This window comes from Dermacentor albipictus, chromosome 8, assembly GCF_038994185.2.
Source record: "Dermacentor albipictus isolate Rhodes 1998 colony chromosome 8, USDA_Dalb.pri_finalv2, whole genome shotgun sequence".
Classification (NCBI taxonomy): domain Eukaryota; kingdom Metazoa; phylum Arthropoda; class Arachnida; order Ixodida; family Ixodidae; genus Dermacentor; species Dermacentor albipictus.
The window spans coordinates 107,763,942-107,782,933 of NC_091828.1; the positions used below are offsets into that span (position 1 = coordinate 107,763,942).

Here is an 18,992-nt window from a genome sequence, read left to right on the forward strand (position 1 = left end):
CGCCGCGTGAACACCTCGATGGCAGAGAGTGACCGTGTACGCCACCTGCTCAAGGGTATTGGGACTGCGGCATTCAATGCTCTTGTAGTGCTGAATCCCACTACCGTCGCCGACATCATCAGTACGTGTCAGCGTCTCGATGACCTTCATATGCTCCGCTTGCACCCTGACACATCTGATTTCAAGGCGTCCAACGACAGCGAGCTACGTGCTTTGATTCGCTCCATCATCCGTGAGGAACTGCACGCCCAAGCTTCGTCCAACCCTCCTGAGGTCCATCTGACGCCACCTGGTGGCGGCCTACGCCATATCGTGAGGGAAGAGCTAGCTGCAGTGACCTGCCCGCAAATCACGAGCCCGCACCCTATCCATACGCCAACGTACGCTCAGGTTGCCTCTATAGCGCCACCCCCCCAGCAGCCACCACAACACGCACCTGCACCGCACATGTCCCTGAATCCTCTCACTGCAAGACCATCGCCTGTTCCGCCTTATAACACATGGAGCCCACCTCGACCGGTTTGTTACTACTGCGGCATCCGTGGCCACATTTCCAGGTTTTGCCGACGCCGTCAGCAAGATGAAAGACGTGGCTATGACGGCTTTGAAAGGGATCAGTTTTCTGGCCCTGTACCACGACGTCGGCGTACTGACTACGTTTATTATCCACCACGTTCCCCATCTCCACAGGACTTCAACACTGCCAGTTCATCGCGTTTCCCGCGTCGTCGCTCTCCATCACCGCTGCGGCGCTCTTCTTCCCCTCTACGACCGGCTACTTCGTCCTCCGATCACCGCCCGGAAAACTAAAAGGTGCAGCTTCAGGAGGGGAAGCTGCATCTTTTGGACAACGTGAAATGCCTCCGGAGCGCCCGTCAAATGTACTTTTGGTGTTTGTTGAAGGTGTCCGAATCGAAGCCTTGGTTGACACAGGTGCATCGCTTTCCGTTATTAGTGCTGACTTGTGTTCTCGATTGCGAAAAGTGAAGACACCGTATAATGGCCCTCCCCTTCGTTGTGCTAATGCAGTTCTTGTTCAGCCCTCCAGTGTTTGCACTGCGCGCGTTTTCATTGATGGCATCCTCCACCACATTCAGTTCGTCGTGCTGTCTTCGTGCACTTACGCGATGATTTTGGGATGGGACTTCCTGTCCTCCGCCTCAGCTTTAATCTCTTGCCGTCAGCGAACTATTCATATGACAGACACTGAATCTTCGTCCTCTGTCAATGATCACAGCCTGCGTTTTGTCACGTCTACCGACTGTTTCATTCCCGCGGGCACTGAGCATATTCTGACGCTGACTTCCGACACTATTATTAATGGTGATGTGTTCCTTGCACCGAGTGGTTACTGCATTTCTGGTGGGCTTAGCCTTACTCCTAGCCTAGTACGGTTTCAGGACGGTAGAGCCTCAGTCGCTGTTCATAACCCTACTTCTTCGCCAGTTGTGCTCTCCCAGGGCTCTACTGTGACATGCTTTACTGACACCGAACCTCTTTCGCTGGTACCGCTTCACACCGAATCACCACCTTTGTCTACCACAACTGATTATCACACTGCTGCCGCTGCTTTAACGGCCGCGATAAATCCCGATTTGACCACTGCGCAGAAAGAAGACCTTCTGGCACTCCTGCACAAACACAGAGCCTTATTTGACGTCCACTCCAAGCTTCTGGGGCGCACTTCCGTCGCAGTACATCGCATCGAAACCGAAGGCAGTTCGGTTGTACGCCGCCGCCCGTATCGCGTGTCTTCCGCAGAACGGAAAATCATTGCGGATAACGTTGATGACATGCTCAAAAGAGACATCATTCGGCCATCCTCCAGTTCTTGGTCGTCTCCTGTCGTGCTGGTTCGCAAGAAAGACGGCTCCGTACGATTCTGCGTCGATTATCGAGCCCTTAATAAGATCACGCGCAAAGACGTATATCCGATGCCAAGAATTGACGATGCCATTGACTCCCTCCAGGGTGCAGAATATTTCTCTAGTCTAGACCTCCGATCCGGATACTGGCAAATCCCCATGCACGAAGCGGACAAGGACAAGACAGCCTTTGCAACGCCAGACGGACTTTACGAGTTTAACGTCATGCCATTCGGTTTATGTAATGCCCCTGCAACATTTGAACGCATGATCGACACAGTTTTACGTGGCCTTAAGTGGAAGACCTGTCTGTGCTATTTAGATGACATCGTTATCTTTTCTACAACTTTTAGTCAGCACCTTGAGCGCTTGGACGAAGTTTTCACTTGCATTTCCAACGCTGGACTCCAACTCAACACAACGAAATGCCATTTTGCCAGAAAGCACATCAAAGTATTGGGCCATCTTATCAGCAAAGATGGCATTCGACCGGATCCCGAAAAGGTTGCTGCCGTGCATCGCTTCCCTCGCCCTGAAAATCAAAAGCAATTACGAAGTTTCTTAGGCCTGGCATCCTACTTCCGCCGCTTCATCAGTCATTTTGCAGCCATGGCGTCGCCGCTACACAAATTGCTCACGTCGGGCTCTGCTTTCCCTTGGACAGATGAATGCGAACTTTCTTTCCAAGCCCTCAAGCAGGCATTAACCAGCGACCACTTCGATGACAACGCACCGACTTGCTTGCACACCGACGCTAGTGGCCATGGGATCGGTGCTGTACTTTTACAGCGTGATACCACGTCACGAGAGAGAGTTGTTGCCTATGCCAGTCGCGCACTAACACCTGCCGAAACGAATTACTCGATCACAGAACAGGAATGTCTCGCAGTAGTTTGGGCGGTCCAAAAATTTCGACCATATCTTTACGGACGCCATTTCACGGTCATAACCGACCACCACGCCTTATGCTGGTTGTCGTCAATCAAAAATTTGTCCGGACGACTTGGTCGCTGGGTGATACGATTACAAGAGTACGACTTTGACGTTGTCTACAAGTCTGGGAAAAAGCATCAAGATGCCGACGCTCTCTCTCGCTGCCCGCTGCCATTATTAGCTTCGAGTACACCTCTCCATTGCTCGCCAATTGATGATGAGACTAAGTCGTCACTCCCGTTATTACCTCTCATGGTTACTGACACGTTATCTTCCAATCACCTCACTCACCTCGCCTCGTGTCAACGTTCTGACCCCTACTGCGACAGCATCATCCAACACGCCTGTGCGGAACTACATCTGCACCAAATGCCAGATTACGTCGACAACTGCGACTATTTAAGCTTGACAACGATGTGCTGTACCGCTACATATACAACTCCGACGGACACAGCTGGGTACCTATTCTTCCACGCTCGATGCGCACACAAGTGCTTGAAGCCTTGCACGACGACCCATCTGCTGGCCATTTGGGATTCCACAAAACATACCACCGCGTTAGGAGCCGTTTCTTTTGGCCAGGCATGTCTACCTTTGTGGCCAAGTACGTCGCTTCTTGCGTTCAGTGCCAACGGCGGAAACGACCGACTTCGCCTCCTGCTGGGCTTTTACAGCCCATCCCATGTCCCGAGACACCGTTTGCCACCGTTGGGATAGACCTAGTCGGCCCTCTGCCCATAACGCCAGCGGGTCATCGATGGGTCGTGACAGCTGTTGACCAGCTCACACGTTACGCAGAGACCGCTCCTCTACGCTCTAGTTCAGCCTCCGACATCGCCACCTTCTTTCTAGATGCCATTGTGCTGCGCCATGGTGCCCCTCGTGTGCTGTTAAGCGACCGCGGCAAGACTTTCATGTCAGCAATGCTCGCAGAAGTACTCGGAGCTTGTGGCACACTTCATAAGACGACATCCGCATATCACCCACAAACAAATGGCTTAACCGAGCGATTTCATCGCACACTGATAGACATGATATCGATGTATATCGGGCCAAACCACGATAATTGGGACAAACTTTTACCTTTCGTGACTTTTGCTCACAACACCGCTATCCAACGAACTACGGGATACTCACCTTTCTACCTAGTTTTCGGCCGTTCACCGACATTCACCATCGACGCCGCTTTCTTCAATGCTCCAACTAACACCTCAGACAGTACGCCCGAACAGTTCGTTTCGAGACTTGAGGAATGCCGTCAACGTGCTCGTTTCAACACAGAAGTCAGCCAGCAAGATCGCAAGCAACGTTACGACATCTCTCGTCGCGACGTCTCCTTTCGTCCCGGAGAAGAAGTGCTTCTTTGGACGCCCATTCGTGCACCCGGTTTGTGCGAGAAGTTTGAATCCCGCTTTCTTGGACCCTATATTATTAACGAACAAACATCCCCCGTGAACTATCGCGTTACTCCCGTAGACGTTTCTTCCGACCATCGTTGTCGTGGTTCGGAGATCGTTCACGTTTCGCGCCTAAAACGATTCGTTCGGCGTTCCCCTCCTGGCTCCGCTTGCGCGTGCGGGGCAATTAGTGTGAGCATTATTCATACGCTTCATATTCTCACCTGTACATACTCATCATCACCGTTTTGGGGCCTGGTGGTGGGGCTCTGTCTCGGGAGAATAAAGAAGAGACTGGCTGCCTAAACCTCGTCTCACAATATATATATATATATATATATATAAGAGAAACAGAAAGAACGAGACATTATACTGTTTATTAACTTTTGGCAGCAAATAAACGCACTATAGTGTGAGCCTACAAAAGTGCAGTTCTCCTTTTCCTTGTTTGTGCACAATAGCACTAGTTATAGCTGACTAGAAGGATTAGCCTCCTCAACAAGACTGGGCCAAGGAATGGAGGAAGTCCACACTGGACATTTAGGGATTTACTAAACTAACATTCGCCTATGCTCGACTCCAACGCCAAAACAAAAAAATTGTGGCTCGTGCTTGCGACCCCGTGGATGGAGCTGCTTAATGGTACGCCACGAAATGAGCCAGCCCCTCTATTTTTTTTTCCCCCGTAGAATATTGGGCACTCGTTTTAAGCGTTTTGAAACGTATGGCTGACAGCGCGAATAGACGGCCACAAGAAGGCGTAACCTACGCACAAGCGCTTCGTATACGTGTCTCCATTCTTGCGGTCGTCTGTTTGCTCCGTTACCCATGTGTTTCAAGATGAACTAACTCCAATACTTTCACTCCCCTTCCCTCTTCCCCAGTGCAGAGTAACAGACTAGAGCGCACTAGCTCAGGTCAACCCGTCTGTCTTTCCTATCAATAAATTCTATTCATTCATTCAACTCGGCCAAAAAGAAGTATTGATGTCGTTTTAAGTGGACGCGTCTTGCGAAGCGATCCGGCTACACTTCGTAATTTGCGGTACGTTTAGTAAATTACCTAGTTTAAAACCAAATTAGCGAAACATTGGTAATGAATCACTGAAGAGATAGATATCGATGGGCTGGTTAGTCCATTATTGTTTTAGAGGCAGCGCATTTGTGAACACATAGACGAACGCAAAAGCGAACATAAAATTTACACTCGTGTATGTCCCAGAGTCCACATGGCATTGTAATTCTTCCAGTGCTAACATATGGGGCAGAAACTGGGAGGTTAGCAGAGAAGCTCTCGAGAACAAGTTAGGGATCGCGCAAAGAGAGAGCGATGGAACGAAACATGTTGAGCGTGACGTTAGGAGACAGGTAGAAAGCGATGTGGATGTGAGAGCAAACGGGGATAGCCGATATGCTATAGTTGACGTCAAGAGAAAAAGATGGGGCTGGGCAGGCCACGTTGTGAGTAAGGCATATAACCGGTCGAGAGTTACGGAACGGCTGCTAAGGGAAGGAAAGCGCAGTCGAGGGCAGAAGAAAATTAGGAGGGGTGAAGAAATTACGAAATTTATTGGCGGAAGCTGGAAGCAGCTAGTGCGAGATGGAGGGTAATTGGAGATCACTAGGAGAGGTCTCGTCCTGGCAGTGGAGATCAAAATAAGCTGCTGCTGCTGCTGCTGCTACTGCTGCTGCTCCTGATGATAATGATGATGATGATGATGATGATGATGATGCTGTGATGATGGTAGTGTGATGATGACGATGATGATGATGTGTCCACAAGTGTGCTGCCTTTAGAACGATTTTGTTAGTTGAATAAGCGTTTAAATTTCTCTTTCAAGTCCGCCCCGTCGGCTAATCCAGTCCCAGGAGTACAATTGTGGCATCTGCGACAGGCTATAGCGAAACATTCTTGTGAGCTTTTAGAGGACACCCGTTGCAGTACGAATTACAGATACACGAGTAAGAAGCACGCTAAAACGAGTTTTGCATTCGTTTCTCTGCGACCGCTGTACGCAGCGTTCAAATGGTCACCTGTCTCTCCTGCGGTGTATGTCGTCTGCCCTTCGCTCTAATTTGGTTACAACACCGCGCTGCCTTCTTTTTTGTCACTACGCGTGTCCGCTCTGGTGGTTGCACCTGGCTTTTCGTAGCTGTAGGGCCTAGGCGCCGTCCACTGCGGGAGGACACGTATTAGGGCACGTTTTCGTAAGCGACGCGACGCTAATGTTTTTTTAACCCACCTGCAGTTTAGCTGAGCTCGCGCGTGATGTACACACCACGTCGTGGTTAATGCGACGAGGCGCCAGAAATGTTTGTTTCTGTTGCTTTCGTTTCAAGGCCTTCTGGAACAAACCGGGTCGTTTTCTTCTTTTTACGGCGTAAAAAGCCTACATTCAGATAGCGTATACGTACAACACCGTCTGTGAAAAAATTTACGTTTGAAGTAGGAGTGGATTCGTCTTGAAAAGCGCGCAATGGCCGATGTTTGTGATACCAAAGTTATAAAAAATTGAACGCCGCGATTACCACTCGCCAGAAGCGACGCAAGACTAAAAACGCGTCGCTCCTTTCCGTGACCTCCGAGATTCGGCGCCGTGCTGAAAAATATCTCGGAGGCGACGTGCTGGGACCTAGGTTATATCCGCTAACCACCAGATGCACGCATCGTCTGCTCGGGCGCTAATTGAAAGCTGGTATTTGATAAAGTTAGGAGATTGTCAGTCCTGCAGCTTTGCCTCGGTTGCCTAACTAGTTTATGCAACTGATAAGTTCGTAACCAGTTTAGCCACTATGAAATTTCGTTGCACTTAGCCTTGGGCTTTGGCCTCTTGGCCTGAAGTAAGGCATTGCAATTCGTCGCAACGCTACGCAAACGCCACGGGAGAATGTAGAAATGAACGCGTCTTTTCTTTTGCGTCAAATCACGGCGATATGTGTTTTTGAAATGACTGCGCTTTTAGGTACTTATAAGATAAAACGGTCAACAAAGTGTAGACGTTATAGAAAACCAAGTCGGCGTGCATGGTGGTTAAAATAACTGAATGATTAAATTTTATTATATCTCTGTATGGCGTCTCTTTCTGCTTTCTCATATTCAATTTCCATTCATTTCGTACCTTTCGTATCGCGCTCCACAGCCAATTTCGTCTATCTCGTGTTGTTTAGCGTCGACACTTTGTTGATCCAATTTTTTTTTTACGAAGATGTCAGGTGGTCCGGCCCCCGGTGGTAGTGAGGTCTATGGCGCAATGTAATTAATCGTATCGTTAATTTTACTTATTCCGCGACTAATTCGCGCTTCTCGTCTCGTTGACGTTCACATTTTGATGCTCCTTGTTACTCGCTACGATGCTCTGTAGTCGCAAGAGTGCCGCCTCTTTCCTGGAAGTGGTTACCAGATACCCAGATCCCAGATACGGCAAAACCCGTGTGAAGTCAGCAACAAGACTTTCTCTTTGAAGTCATGGAAGTGGTTACCAGATACCCAGATTCCAGATACGGCAAAACCCGTGTGAAGTCAGCAACAAGACTTTCTCTTTGAAGTCACGGCGTCACTTGAAAACTGCCGAGGCTGCCAGGCAGCCGCACGGAGCTCATTTCTACGTATTTGCCACCCCGCGAGGCCAGACATTGATCGCGTTCGTTTCACGCGGCCTCAATAACAACACTGCCGCGATCTGGAAGCGTCTGAGTCCATGGGCGTATAACCGAACACAAGCATGTGCTTGGAACCACAGAGTTTCCTACAAACATTACTAGAGGGAACTCTGGGGCTGCAGTCGTTGTCCTACCATGGGAATGATGGGAAGTACATGGATTTGCCTGATCTTCGTGCTTGTGGATTCAAACGTTCTTGTGGCTTTGTATATTACGCTACGTAAATCTTATTGTCGTATATTTCAGCGCAATCTATATTCTTCGAAGTGCAGAAGACGCCAGGAGCGCGTACAATTGCTATTAATTGCAACAATTGAGCTTGTCCAGGGGGCCAAGTCGAAACGCGCCAAGCGTCTCAAGGCATGGCATGCCCGCGATAACTTCATAAGGGCGTTTCATTCGCTTGTCGATACATGCGTTCGTGGCTTAATGGTTTCAATATCAGGCTTCTGTGCTAGAGTCCCTGTCTTCCAATCCTCCTGTCGAGCAATTTTAATTATGTTTATTTGATTATTCATTGCGCACTATACTGTTGAAAATGACGAGTTTACAAAGTCACAAAGCCGGTTTGAAGCCAAAAGGACGGAGTTTAGGCAAATCCATGTACTTCCCATAATTCCCATGCTAGGACAACCGCTCCCATTGCAGCTCCCGTCGACACTAGCGCCAGAGTTCCCTCTAGTAATTCTTGTAGGAAACTCTATGCTTGGAACCTCACCGAGACTAAGGGACGCTGAAAAGCCAACGTTAAAGGTGAATTAGTAAACTATATCCCTCCGCAAATTGCGAAACATCCTCTTACTGTACGAGGAGGCTCAGTGAGGCGGAAAGGACGCCGGAACACGAAATGTAGCAGGTGGCGGAGTCACTCTAAAGTTGGTTCGGCAACAGGCCGTTGCGTCACGCATACGGGCGGTGCGTATATGTATACTCGCCTATGGCTGCCTATATATTGGGAAATCAGAACTACGTCACGTTGTCTAACGTCCAGAACAGAGTTCCTTGCAGGATAGGAAGTCTGCTTCAAAATGTAACAATATTTGTCATGAATACGGATAAAGAAAAAAATTCGAGTAGCCAGACTGTCGAGTCTGCCGCCAATTCCCCTAAAAAGTCGGAACCTTTGCAAGCAAGAAAGCGCTCGTGAGGCATTGTATGATGTGTCCGATCAGTAGAACAGTCGTCGATTGAACCTCTAAACACACAGTGGCGTACAAAATGCAACCATTTCTACTTATCTTTCCACTTGAAACTTACCACTTGAAACTTGAAAGATGCGAAGGTTGTGGGTTCGGTTCCCACCTGCGGCAAGTTGTTTTTGTCATCCACTTTAATTTCCATTAATTTATCGTTTGTTTATTTCATTTAATAAGCACAAGTAATTTCCCCTATGTTGTCCTTGGTGGCAGTGTTTGTTGGCTTCTTATGACATGACTAATAAAAATCGGGCCCCTCGGTTAACCCCCTTTCTTCTCGTTATCACTTGAAACTGAAGGGCACGAATAACGGGGAATTCGATTTTTTTTTAACCCTTCTTTCCTGCGCGGCTGTAGCTTCGCAGCTCGTATACGCATGTAAGGAACCGCATGCAATGTCGCCGTCTCTCTCCTTACTTAAACGCTAAAGCGAAACAGTTACTGACGCTAAAGCGAAACAACAAATCAGTTTAGGCTAATAAAGCGTTGTTTCAGAACACTGCAGGCAGTCATTTCAAAACAATAGTTTGATTATTAGATGAGAAAATGAAGGTCCAAGTATCAGTATTTTAATTTCGCGCCGAAACGCAAGCGCTGGTACGTCAGCGTGACGTCAGGGATTCCAAAGTATGTTCTCGCATTTGGGCCGCGTTGGCTGTGTAAAGGTTCCCGAAACTTGCCATGTTTATTATTTGGTTCCTTTAGAACACAATGTAGTCAATCTGTACCGCTATATATAATTAGTAGGCCCTAGAAGATGTCATCAAAATCCAAAGCGTCACAGCCCCCAGGTGCGGGAACTTAAAGGGGTGGAGACATCAAAATTTTCGTTCATGCGTTTGTTAATTCAAACGTTGCGTCATGCTTCAGGGAGCACGATACACACAGCGGGATTCATATATATCCGATAAATAATTTAATAATCGCATTATTATACCGAGCGATTTCGGTTTCGGTTTCTGGGCTCCGGGGGATGCTATGACGTCACAGAGGAGGAAACGCAACATGGCTTGGTCACGTGGGCCACAAAATATAGTGACGTAAAACTATGCTGCGTCGTCTGCTCGCGCATACGCGTGCTCTGCCAGCAGAGGTCAACTGGCGATTCGAAGTGCATGTCGCGATTATTATAATTATTGCGAAGAGCGACAACAACGGTAAGAAAATATTGCGGCTTGTGAGAGTCGGTGATTCATTCCGAAGCGCCGTTAGCGTTAGCTTCGAAGTGAACCGTAAAAGGCCTAGCCACGATATCGGCGGCGCCGAACGATCAGAGGCGGTGAAGCTGCCGTCGGTGCACAGAGTGACCACTCCTCGGACGCTGATTGGCCGCTTCGCCGTACGGCTGCCGCACAAATGGGCCCGGTGCCCGTGCTCTCTACGGCTAGGAAATCTCGCCGTTCGCAAGCAAAACCGCCGTCGCACGGGGGCCCCCGAACGGCAAACGGCGTGCGGCGAGTTTCCGTGCCGGTAACGTGGACGGGCCTTCACACTGAGAAAGGCCAAGCGAAGGACAGACCGCTCCGAGCTGCCGAACTATGCGACTATGCGAGGAGAGAAGCGGACAACACGAACGCCGCATATCCTGGTCCCTTTCGGAGTCGGCCGGCTACTGTTTTACACTCAAACGTGCAAAGGCCCGTCGGCACAGCAACTCGCCGCACGCAGTTTGCCATTCGCGGGCCGCCGTGCGGCGTTCGTGTTGTCCACTTCTCTCCTCCTGTGTCCGTGTCTGCACGCCTTACCCCTACTTTGCATTAAGAAAGGATTTCTATATGCCTGTAGCTCGGTCATAGTGGAGGCTATGCTCGGTCGCTCGGCTCAGCAGGCTCCGTAACCGGCATTTCATCGCTACTCATCATACGTCACGTTTTTGTGCTGGTGTGCTATGACGTCAATATTTTCGTTCCTCCTCTGTGACGTAGTAGCTGCCGCGCTAGCGATGGGTCTCGACTACGAGAAGGAGTTTTTAATGACTTTTTGGAGCTGAATTAAAATTATTTTGAAATGTTTGCAGTGTCCGATACCTCGTTCGGGGTGTCCTTGCATACCGAAGCAGCCTACAACATGCTTTTTATAGCCTCAAAATTTGGTGTCCCAACCCCTTTAAGTATAGGCGTCGCCACCCGCATTTCGTTCTTGCGCTTTTTCTGGCTTACCAAGCGTCTTATCGTTGTAAGAGTGGTGTTTTTGGCGTTGTAGAACGGTAATTTACTGATGCAGAAGAAATCATTCTTCACTTTAGTGTCCCTTTAACCGCTAGCTTCCACAGTCGATGCAGCACTGCGCAGTGGCACCTGCTACGCTTCCCCCCCGTTCCGCATCGGCCCACATTTGCTTGCGTCGAGGTCAGCCGAGCGTCGCGTTTAGAAGTTGTACACGCGTTGCTCGCATCGTATGTGATCCTATACGTGTGTGCGCAAAAAAAAAAATATCGCAGCAGTACCTAATTGACACCGGCCGCCCCTGGCTGGTTGTCCTAATGACTCTCCGGAGCCCACGGTCACATCAGTAGAGCTCTTGCATTTTGCAGTGACCGCCGTTAGAACGGGCCTAGGTCAGCGAGAACACCCGGGGCTTATCGCTTGCTTGGCAGAGGCTGCAAGCTGCGGTGGAGCGCCCTGGGACTTGGTACCTTACGGGCTATTTAACGGTCGTTTAGAAATGGGAAGCCGTGTATCAGTGGCGCTTAGGTGTCCTTAAACTCGTTAGTTTGGTGTACAAAAAACTGCGTACGAGATATCCGCTACCGTGCATTCCCTGCGTCAGCGTACAACTCTAGGCATCCCCCCTTCCCCCCCCCCCCCCACCGTTCCCCTGTCTATTTCTTCCTTGCCAGTTGTAAACTTGATAGTTTAATTTTTTGAAAATGTTCGATTTTGCCAATTTTTAATAAAAAATTCACGACCTAAATCGAGAATCCCAAACCAACAGTCACTAGATTTTAGGTTTTTCTTTTATATGCAACAAACCTCGCCAAATTTGGTGCGGTGGTTGCCGAGAAAAACGAATTCTCCTTTTACATGTATTCAGATAGGAGCACCCGAGCTAAAGCTTCCTCTTAAAATGTAAACGCGCAGATTTTCAACACTCTTTTTCTGTACTTAATGACAATTTTACAAGTGAATCTTGGCGTAGGTTATACGAAGACTTTATGTATTAGTCTTGAGGCATAAGGCGCATGTTTTCTTTTTTTATCTCAAAACCTAAAAATAGACTTTCCGCACAGTGAAACAACTTAAAAACACGCTTTGGGTTCCGCTGCAGCACACTGATATGGCCCGTGACCGGAAGTTTCTTGGGGCCGCACTCTCAATGGGGCAGAAACCTGGAGGCTTACGAAAAGGGTTCTACTTAAATTGAGGACGACGCATCGAGCAATGGAAAGAAGAATGATAGGTGTAACGTTAAGGGATAAGAAAAGGGCAGATTGGGTGAGGGAACAAACGCGAGTTAATGACATCTTAGTTGAAATCAGGAAAAAGAAATGGGGGCATGGGCAGGACACGTAATGAGGAGGGAAGTTAACCGGTGGTCATTAAGAGTTACGGAATGGATTCCAAGGGAAGGGAAGCGTAGCAGAGGGCGGAAGAAAGTTAGGTGGGCGGACGAGATTAAGAAGTTTGCAGGGACAACGTGGCCACAATTAGTACATGACTGGGGTAGTTGGAGAAGAATGGGAGGGACCTTTGCCCTGCAGCGGGCGTAACGAGGCTGATGATGATGATGACTCTCGCCGCTGTTGTCGCGTGAGGGAAACCACCGTCTATACACGCGGGTCGTACATTTCCTCGCAGCCACACGGAACCCCAAGTACGTCAACTTCCGCGACAGCAAGCTGACCCGGCTGCTGAAGGAGGCGCTGTCCGGCAACTGCCGCACCGTCATGGTGGCCCACATATCGCCCCCATCGACGCATTACGACGAGTCACGCAACACCCTCGTCTACGCTGAGAGGGCGCGGAACATCACCAACAAGGTGAGCATCCGCGTTATCACTTGATAAGAAGCGACAACGCAGTGGTTCCAGTAGTAAACGCAAAGTCATTTATGTCCATCCTCTCCCTGCGGTAGAGGCCATGGACTTAGTCCATGGTTCCTGTGGCCATAGAGTTTCTCACTATATTACCTAGAGGGAAATCTGGCGCTGCATCGCTGTGGCATGCAAGGGAATGCCGGTATATTGGGACTTCGGATTGGCATCGCTCTCGGAGAGCCAGGCAAGCACCGTTCTCTCTGTGACAATGATTAATTTTCGACTAAAACAGCACGTAAAAAGCTGTTCAAGCTTTATTATTGCACAAAAACATGTTTTGTTCAACTATGAGAGCTTGCTATTGCGTGTACAACTATATGATACGTAAAAGGTATCAGCTGGTCGCTAAAGTTGGCAGACAGACGACAAGATTCGCGCTCGCTTTGAAACAGTTTGTCGTCTGTTCTTGCTTTTCTTCGCTTGGTCACGCATTGTAGGTGAGTAAAGATGTAATATGCGTGAATGGAAACATTTTATGAAGATTTTACTTTCAGAACGCGTTATTTGTGTAGCCATACCTACGTTCTAGACGAAGCCTCTTACAACACCAGCCTACACAAGCCTCGCAGACACGTATACCGTCATTCCGAAGACGGCACGGCGCCCCTTAAGAAACTCCCATAGATGGTGGCGCCAAATTTCTCTGTAGCTGTTATAGTGAAAACTTTATGCCTGTGGCATCGGTTGCCGAGGGAGGCCGGTTGCTGGTTGCCGAGGGAGGTCGCTGATCGTCCGGGCTAGAGTTGAGCAGCGAGGCCCTGCCATTGGGACTGGCTGAGGTTGGAGATGGTGGGAACCGCCGGAATTTTTGACACCCGGAGGCAGTGCGGCAACAAACTGGCGTATTTGCCGCAGAAGCGGTATGGGTTATTGCATTGCTTTGGGTACCACCAGTGCAGTAAGCTTAGCTGTTTGCACGTGTTTGTCGCAGCAGTGGCAGTGTCTTTGGGGCGGAGCGCAGGAGTTGCAGAGCACTAGTGGCGCCTTCTTCAAATGAATGACCTAACAGTGCCGAGAGACGCAACCCGACTCCCGTCTGGTTTTCTGCTTGCACGTCTGCGCGACACTGATTTGATGACCTTGCAAAAAGCAGCGCTAATTAGAGCTGGACGCAGGTACGAACAAGACAGACACTTCGCTGGCTGGAACCTTTATTCAAGAAATAAGCGTACATAAAAACCCACAGGCTCCACATGACAGTAGCGCCACACAAAACCAAAGAGAAGTGAAAACATTTCACCTATCTACACGCACACATGTTGGACTGCCTGAGAACTGGAACTGACGCGTTCGGCTAGTGCAGTGTGTTTGCATCTTGTGCGATGGCCTGCGTCGTGTTTTGCGCATCTGCGCGCACTATAGGATCTCGCTTGAGGACTGTTGTGAAATCCGCTTTAAATTCGGCGGTGAGATCATTTGAGCTGCACCACGCACTTGGACCTTGAAGCATGGTCCTCTTAGTGCTATTCCCACAAGCAAGGGCACTGTTAGCCTTCCTCAGAAGCACTGGACTTGAGAAGACACTCTAGTTACTTGTTGATGTGTGCGCTTCTGTGTGCATGTGCGTGTGCGTGTGTGTGTGTGTGCGCATCCACTACATATGAAACCTTAATTTGATGTGTTGCCCTCTTGCTACGAAGTTCCATGCTAGGCGTGGCAAACATCTCCAGTGTGCAATAAGCAGTGCCTCCCTCTGTCGCTATTCCCGCCTTGTTCCGTGAAGGTCCGCTGCAACCTAGTGGACGTGTCGCACCACGTGAAGCAGTACCAGAGCATCATCACCGAGCTTCGACAGGAGATCCAGAAGCTCCAGGATAGGATAGAGATGAACGACTCCGTGGCGTCCAGGGAGCCTTCGTCTCCCTCGGCGACAACCTCGCCGGACGACGCGCCGGATGACAACAAGATGGCCGCGAACGGTGCCAACGGACACAACGGCAACAGTTGAGTGACGCCTTCCTCCTACAGTACAGCATGCATGGAGATTACGAGCAGGGCTGTTCATTTCAATAACGGTGAAGCTCGCCGAAGAGGTTCAGTGGAGATAGATAGATAGATAGATAGATAGATAGATAGATAGATAGATAGATAGATAGATAGATAGATAGATAGATAGATAGATAGATAGATAGATAGATAGATAGATAGATAGATAGATAGATAGATAGATAGATAGATAGATAGATAGATAGATAGATAGATAGATAGATAGATAGATAGATAGATAGATAGATAGATAGATAGATAGATAGATAGATAGATAGATAGATAGATAGATAGATAGATAGATAGATAGATAGATAGATAGATAGATAGATAGATAGATAGATAGATAGATATATAGATAGATAGATAGATAGATAGATAGATAGATAGATAGATAGATAGATAGATAGATAGATAGATAGATAGATAGATAGATAGATAGATAGATAGATAGCGGTATGTATTCTAAGAACAAAGATGACGATTAATGGAGTTTTATGGTTCAAGGGCCAGGGAAGGTCAAAGACTCCAAGAACGATGGTAAGAACAAAGGGATTCCTGCTGGCTCCTTTTACGGCAGCAAAGTTACAATAGTTTCACCAACTCCCATAAATGCTTCTATCCCTCACAGTCGAACAAAAACAGATTTTCTGCGATTTGTAATAACGAATGTTTTAATCGAACGTGAATCAAATCCCAAACATGATTCGATTCGGATTAGAATTTTTCGCATATTCGCACGCCTCTACGATTCAAATAATGCCTCTCGAACACTGAGAAAAGCATATCCAAAGCTTGGCAAATGCTTTTCGTGGCCTCCCGTCAGCCCTACTATTCTATTTAGCTCGCGCGAAATGGGCTACTTTCTACGCCTAACTAACCATCTGTTTCATTTACATAATCTGGGCTTTCCAATAAGGCGCGTTCTACTGTTTCCAGCGCTCGTAAGATAACACAGTGATGGCTCGCGATTAGTTCAAGATGGCAAAGGTGCAGATGTTGCGTACGGATACGTCGCCCAATGTACAACACCTAGGTCACATAACACCTATGCACAAAGCGTGACAGGCTCTCGGAAGCAGCATTGCATAAACGGACAACAACCGAGCCCACAATTTTTTCGGTGGGCGCAACCATGGAAACGACCATCTCTTATGAAGGTCGGTTATTCTTTGTATACACTGAGCTGCGTAAATCAGTGCTATTCAAAGAGACCACGTGCACTTCGTGAAGATTTAATGCGATTGATCACACGTCTGGCATTCGGCTTCGGTGATTTCTCATTCTGAGCTCTCGGAGTCGACATCGATTGTCGACCATTTCTCATTCTCAGCGCGGGATAAGCGTCCGTAGTTATACTGCGACGCCACGTGTTTATGCGTGCCAACTCGTGTAACAAAATGCGCGTACGACCGGTTGTCATGGAGACCGGGAACTGGTGCGGTGTTTGCGCTGCAGGTAGCAGGCCGCACTTGTGAGTAGTTGGTTCGAACGTGCAGTTGTTACGTAAAAGCCCCCACCCTCCACCCCCCTCCGCAAACTCACTTTTTTTCCCTTTTTTTGAGCAGCGCCTGCTCCTCAATGGAGAGAAACAACATGCATAATTCCACGTCGATGCATATCTGTTCAGTTTCTAACGCTGGTAGGAAAAACTGGGTCGACTTCGAGCGAAGCACAAATTGCAGGCGGTCCCTGCATAGTCATAACGTGAAAAAACTCTGACGACAGATTGCCTTTCTTATTTCCTGCCTGAAACTGCACGAAAATGAAAGGCCAGGTGAAGGAAGGGTTCCACGTGCAGACGAGTAGCGATATAAATTGTTGTTCCTCACTGCACTTGCAAGTGGTGCCGAAGCAGAATGCAACGCTCTGTACATCTTGTATGACCACTGCCGAAATATCACAATGCGCAAGTTAGGCGATGCACTGCGAAAGTATTGATCCATTTCGCTGAGTGTCTGCGTTACTTGAGCCATGGTATCCCCGCCAGACCCAAAATTAAACAACAGACAAGCAGCCGCGTGGAGACGACTACAAACTTACACGTATCCGCACCCGGTTATGGCGAACCACATGTTCCCCGAGGCCAGGAGCGATAAATGCAATCTTTGTGGGGCGAGAGGGACCCTCGACCACATAATATGGGAATGTCCGTACTCTCCCAGGGGAACGCACAAAATAGGTAGTAGAGACACCTGGGATACCCTGCTGCGCAGCTCGGACTCTGAGCTCCAGCTCCGGCTCGTCCAACTGGCTGAAGAGGCTGCTGGGACCCAAGACCTCAAAGCCTGCATCTGAGGCGGCGGCACTCGCCCCCTGACCTGCGTGTCGGGGGGTGGGTAGATCGCCTTATCCGTTGGACATTAAAGTTTATTCTATCTATTGAGCCACAGTAGGACAAATTTTGCTGATAAATTTGACCGACAGACAATTCTCATTTCATCGATAACGCAAAAATACATAAAAAAGTTTTCAAACGTTACGGCCATCAGTAAGTATACGAGGTGGATATAGAGGTTTTAAGAAGAGAAAAAAGTTAAAGGAGACAGACAAATTGCTAGTCTGATAAATATCTATACATTACTTGATTAACTCAAGAAGGTTAGGTGTCCATTTGTAGCCGCCCCATTTCGAAAAGGATGCCAATCAATGATGATCATGATCATCATAGCCATCATTACCGCCATCACCTATAAGTCGCTTGTGATGCATGAGGCCACCCACTGGAAGCAAGGAAAAGAAACTTAATAAACGCTCATTTAAACCGAGCATTCATTCTATAGAGCCTCATATTAAGGCAACCAGAGGGAAATTTCGCTTCAGAGTCGAACAGCGAAGTCTGCGTAGTTGTTCATTCAGCATCGTAAATGACGGGCACCACATCTGCTTGCATGTTCTTTGTCGTCACACCTCCAAACGACTTTGTGGCTTCTTTCATCAACCCATTTGAAAGTAATTTCTCGCGCGAAACTTGTTGCGTGGCAGTAATTGGTCTCCGCTGTCGGCCTATTTTTAGCATTGGACGGTCGGAAAATATTTGAAACAAGATAGCTCCTTAGAGCGGAAAATAAAAGATTATGAACGTGGTGATCAATTGTTACCAAGAATTGCCTAGCTTGAGTGGAATGTATATACGGCGAGGAAATGTGAAGATTTCGTTTACGCTTTGAAAATTATGCACTGCAGTGATGCACGTAAGATAACTTTCGAATAACGAATCGAATATTTATATATATTCTTTTTCATTTCATTTAATCCTCGAATCAAATAGTCACTATTCGATTGGGTCCTCAGATCTAATAGTCACTGTTCGTATATCTGAATATTTTTTGATAGTTGTGAAATTAGTTACGTCGTCTGCTGTACACGATCTAACGTGAAATCGAAGCAAAAATTCGATAACTTTCACCCTAATAACAGTGGACGTAATAGTGGACAGCGCGCTGCGTCGCTCAGACGCTGGCTATTCCGGCTAAACCGGATCAATAAAATGCCTATTAGATGCGTCATTCGGCAGTGGATACCCTTTGCTACTTTTTATGAACGCAGCACCTCTGTCGTTTTATCAGAATAAGTACGAATACCTTTCACTGCAACATACTTTGTACAACAGCGGTACTATCAGCCGCGACCATTCGAACTAAGCAAAACGCGCTTATCAATCTTTCAGCCATCGCCAAAGCTGGCATTTATATCTGATTTGATCACGGATGTATACATAGATACTATTGGTAAACGAGGTTGCCTTTTTAAATTTTACGTCATAATGCATGACCGCACGTATGCCCCGAGAAGCCCGGAGTTCGCGAACAACATGCTTAGCCAATTGTGTTTAATGCTGCCTTTCTAAGGTGGTGAATACAAGAATGTCGAAATAGTTTGATATTTATGGTAAGGGCTATTGTAAAGCTATTCGAAAA

The 18,992-nt window shown here is 48.0% G+C and overlaps 1 protein-coding gene across 6 annotated transcripts in view; it reads left to right on the forward strand.

The window, feature by feature from the left end:
* LOC139048971 (kinesin-like protein KIF19) overlaps positions 1-18,992 on the forward strand; it is a 214,136-nt gene that overhangs the window by 99,566 nt on the left and 95,578 nt on the right. For all 6 annotated transcript variants that reach the window (XM_070523981.1, XM_070523983.1, XM_070523980.1 and 3 more), the window contains exons 9-10: positions 12,848-13,029; positions 14,810-15,029. In XM_070523981.1, the coding sequence (XP_070380082.1) occupies positions 12,848-13,029; positions 14,810-15,029 (402 nt within the window). The remainder of the gene's footprint in view (positions 1-12,847; positions 13,030-14,809; positions 15,030-18,992) is intronic.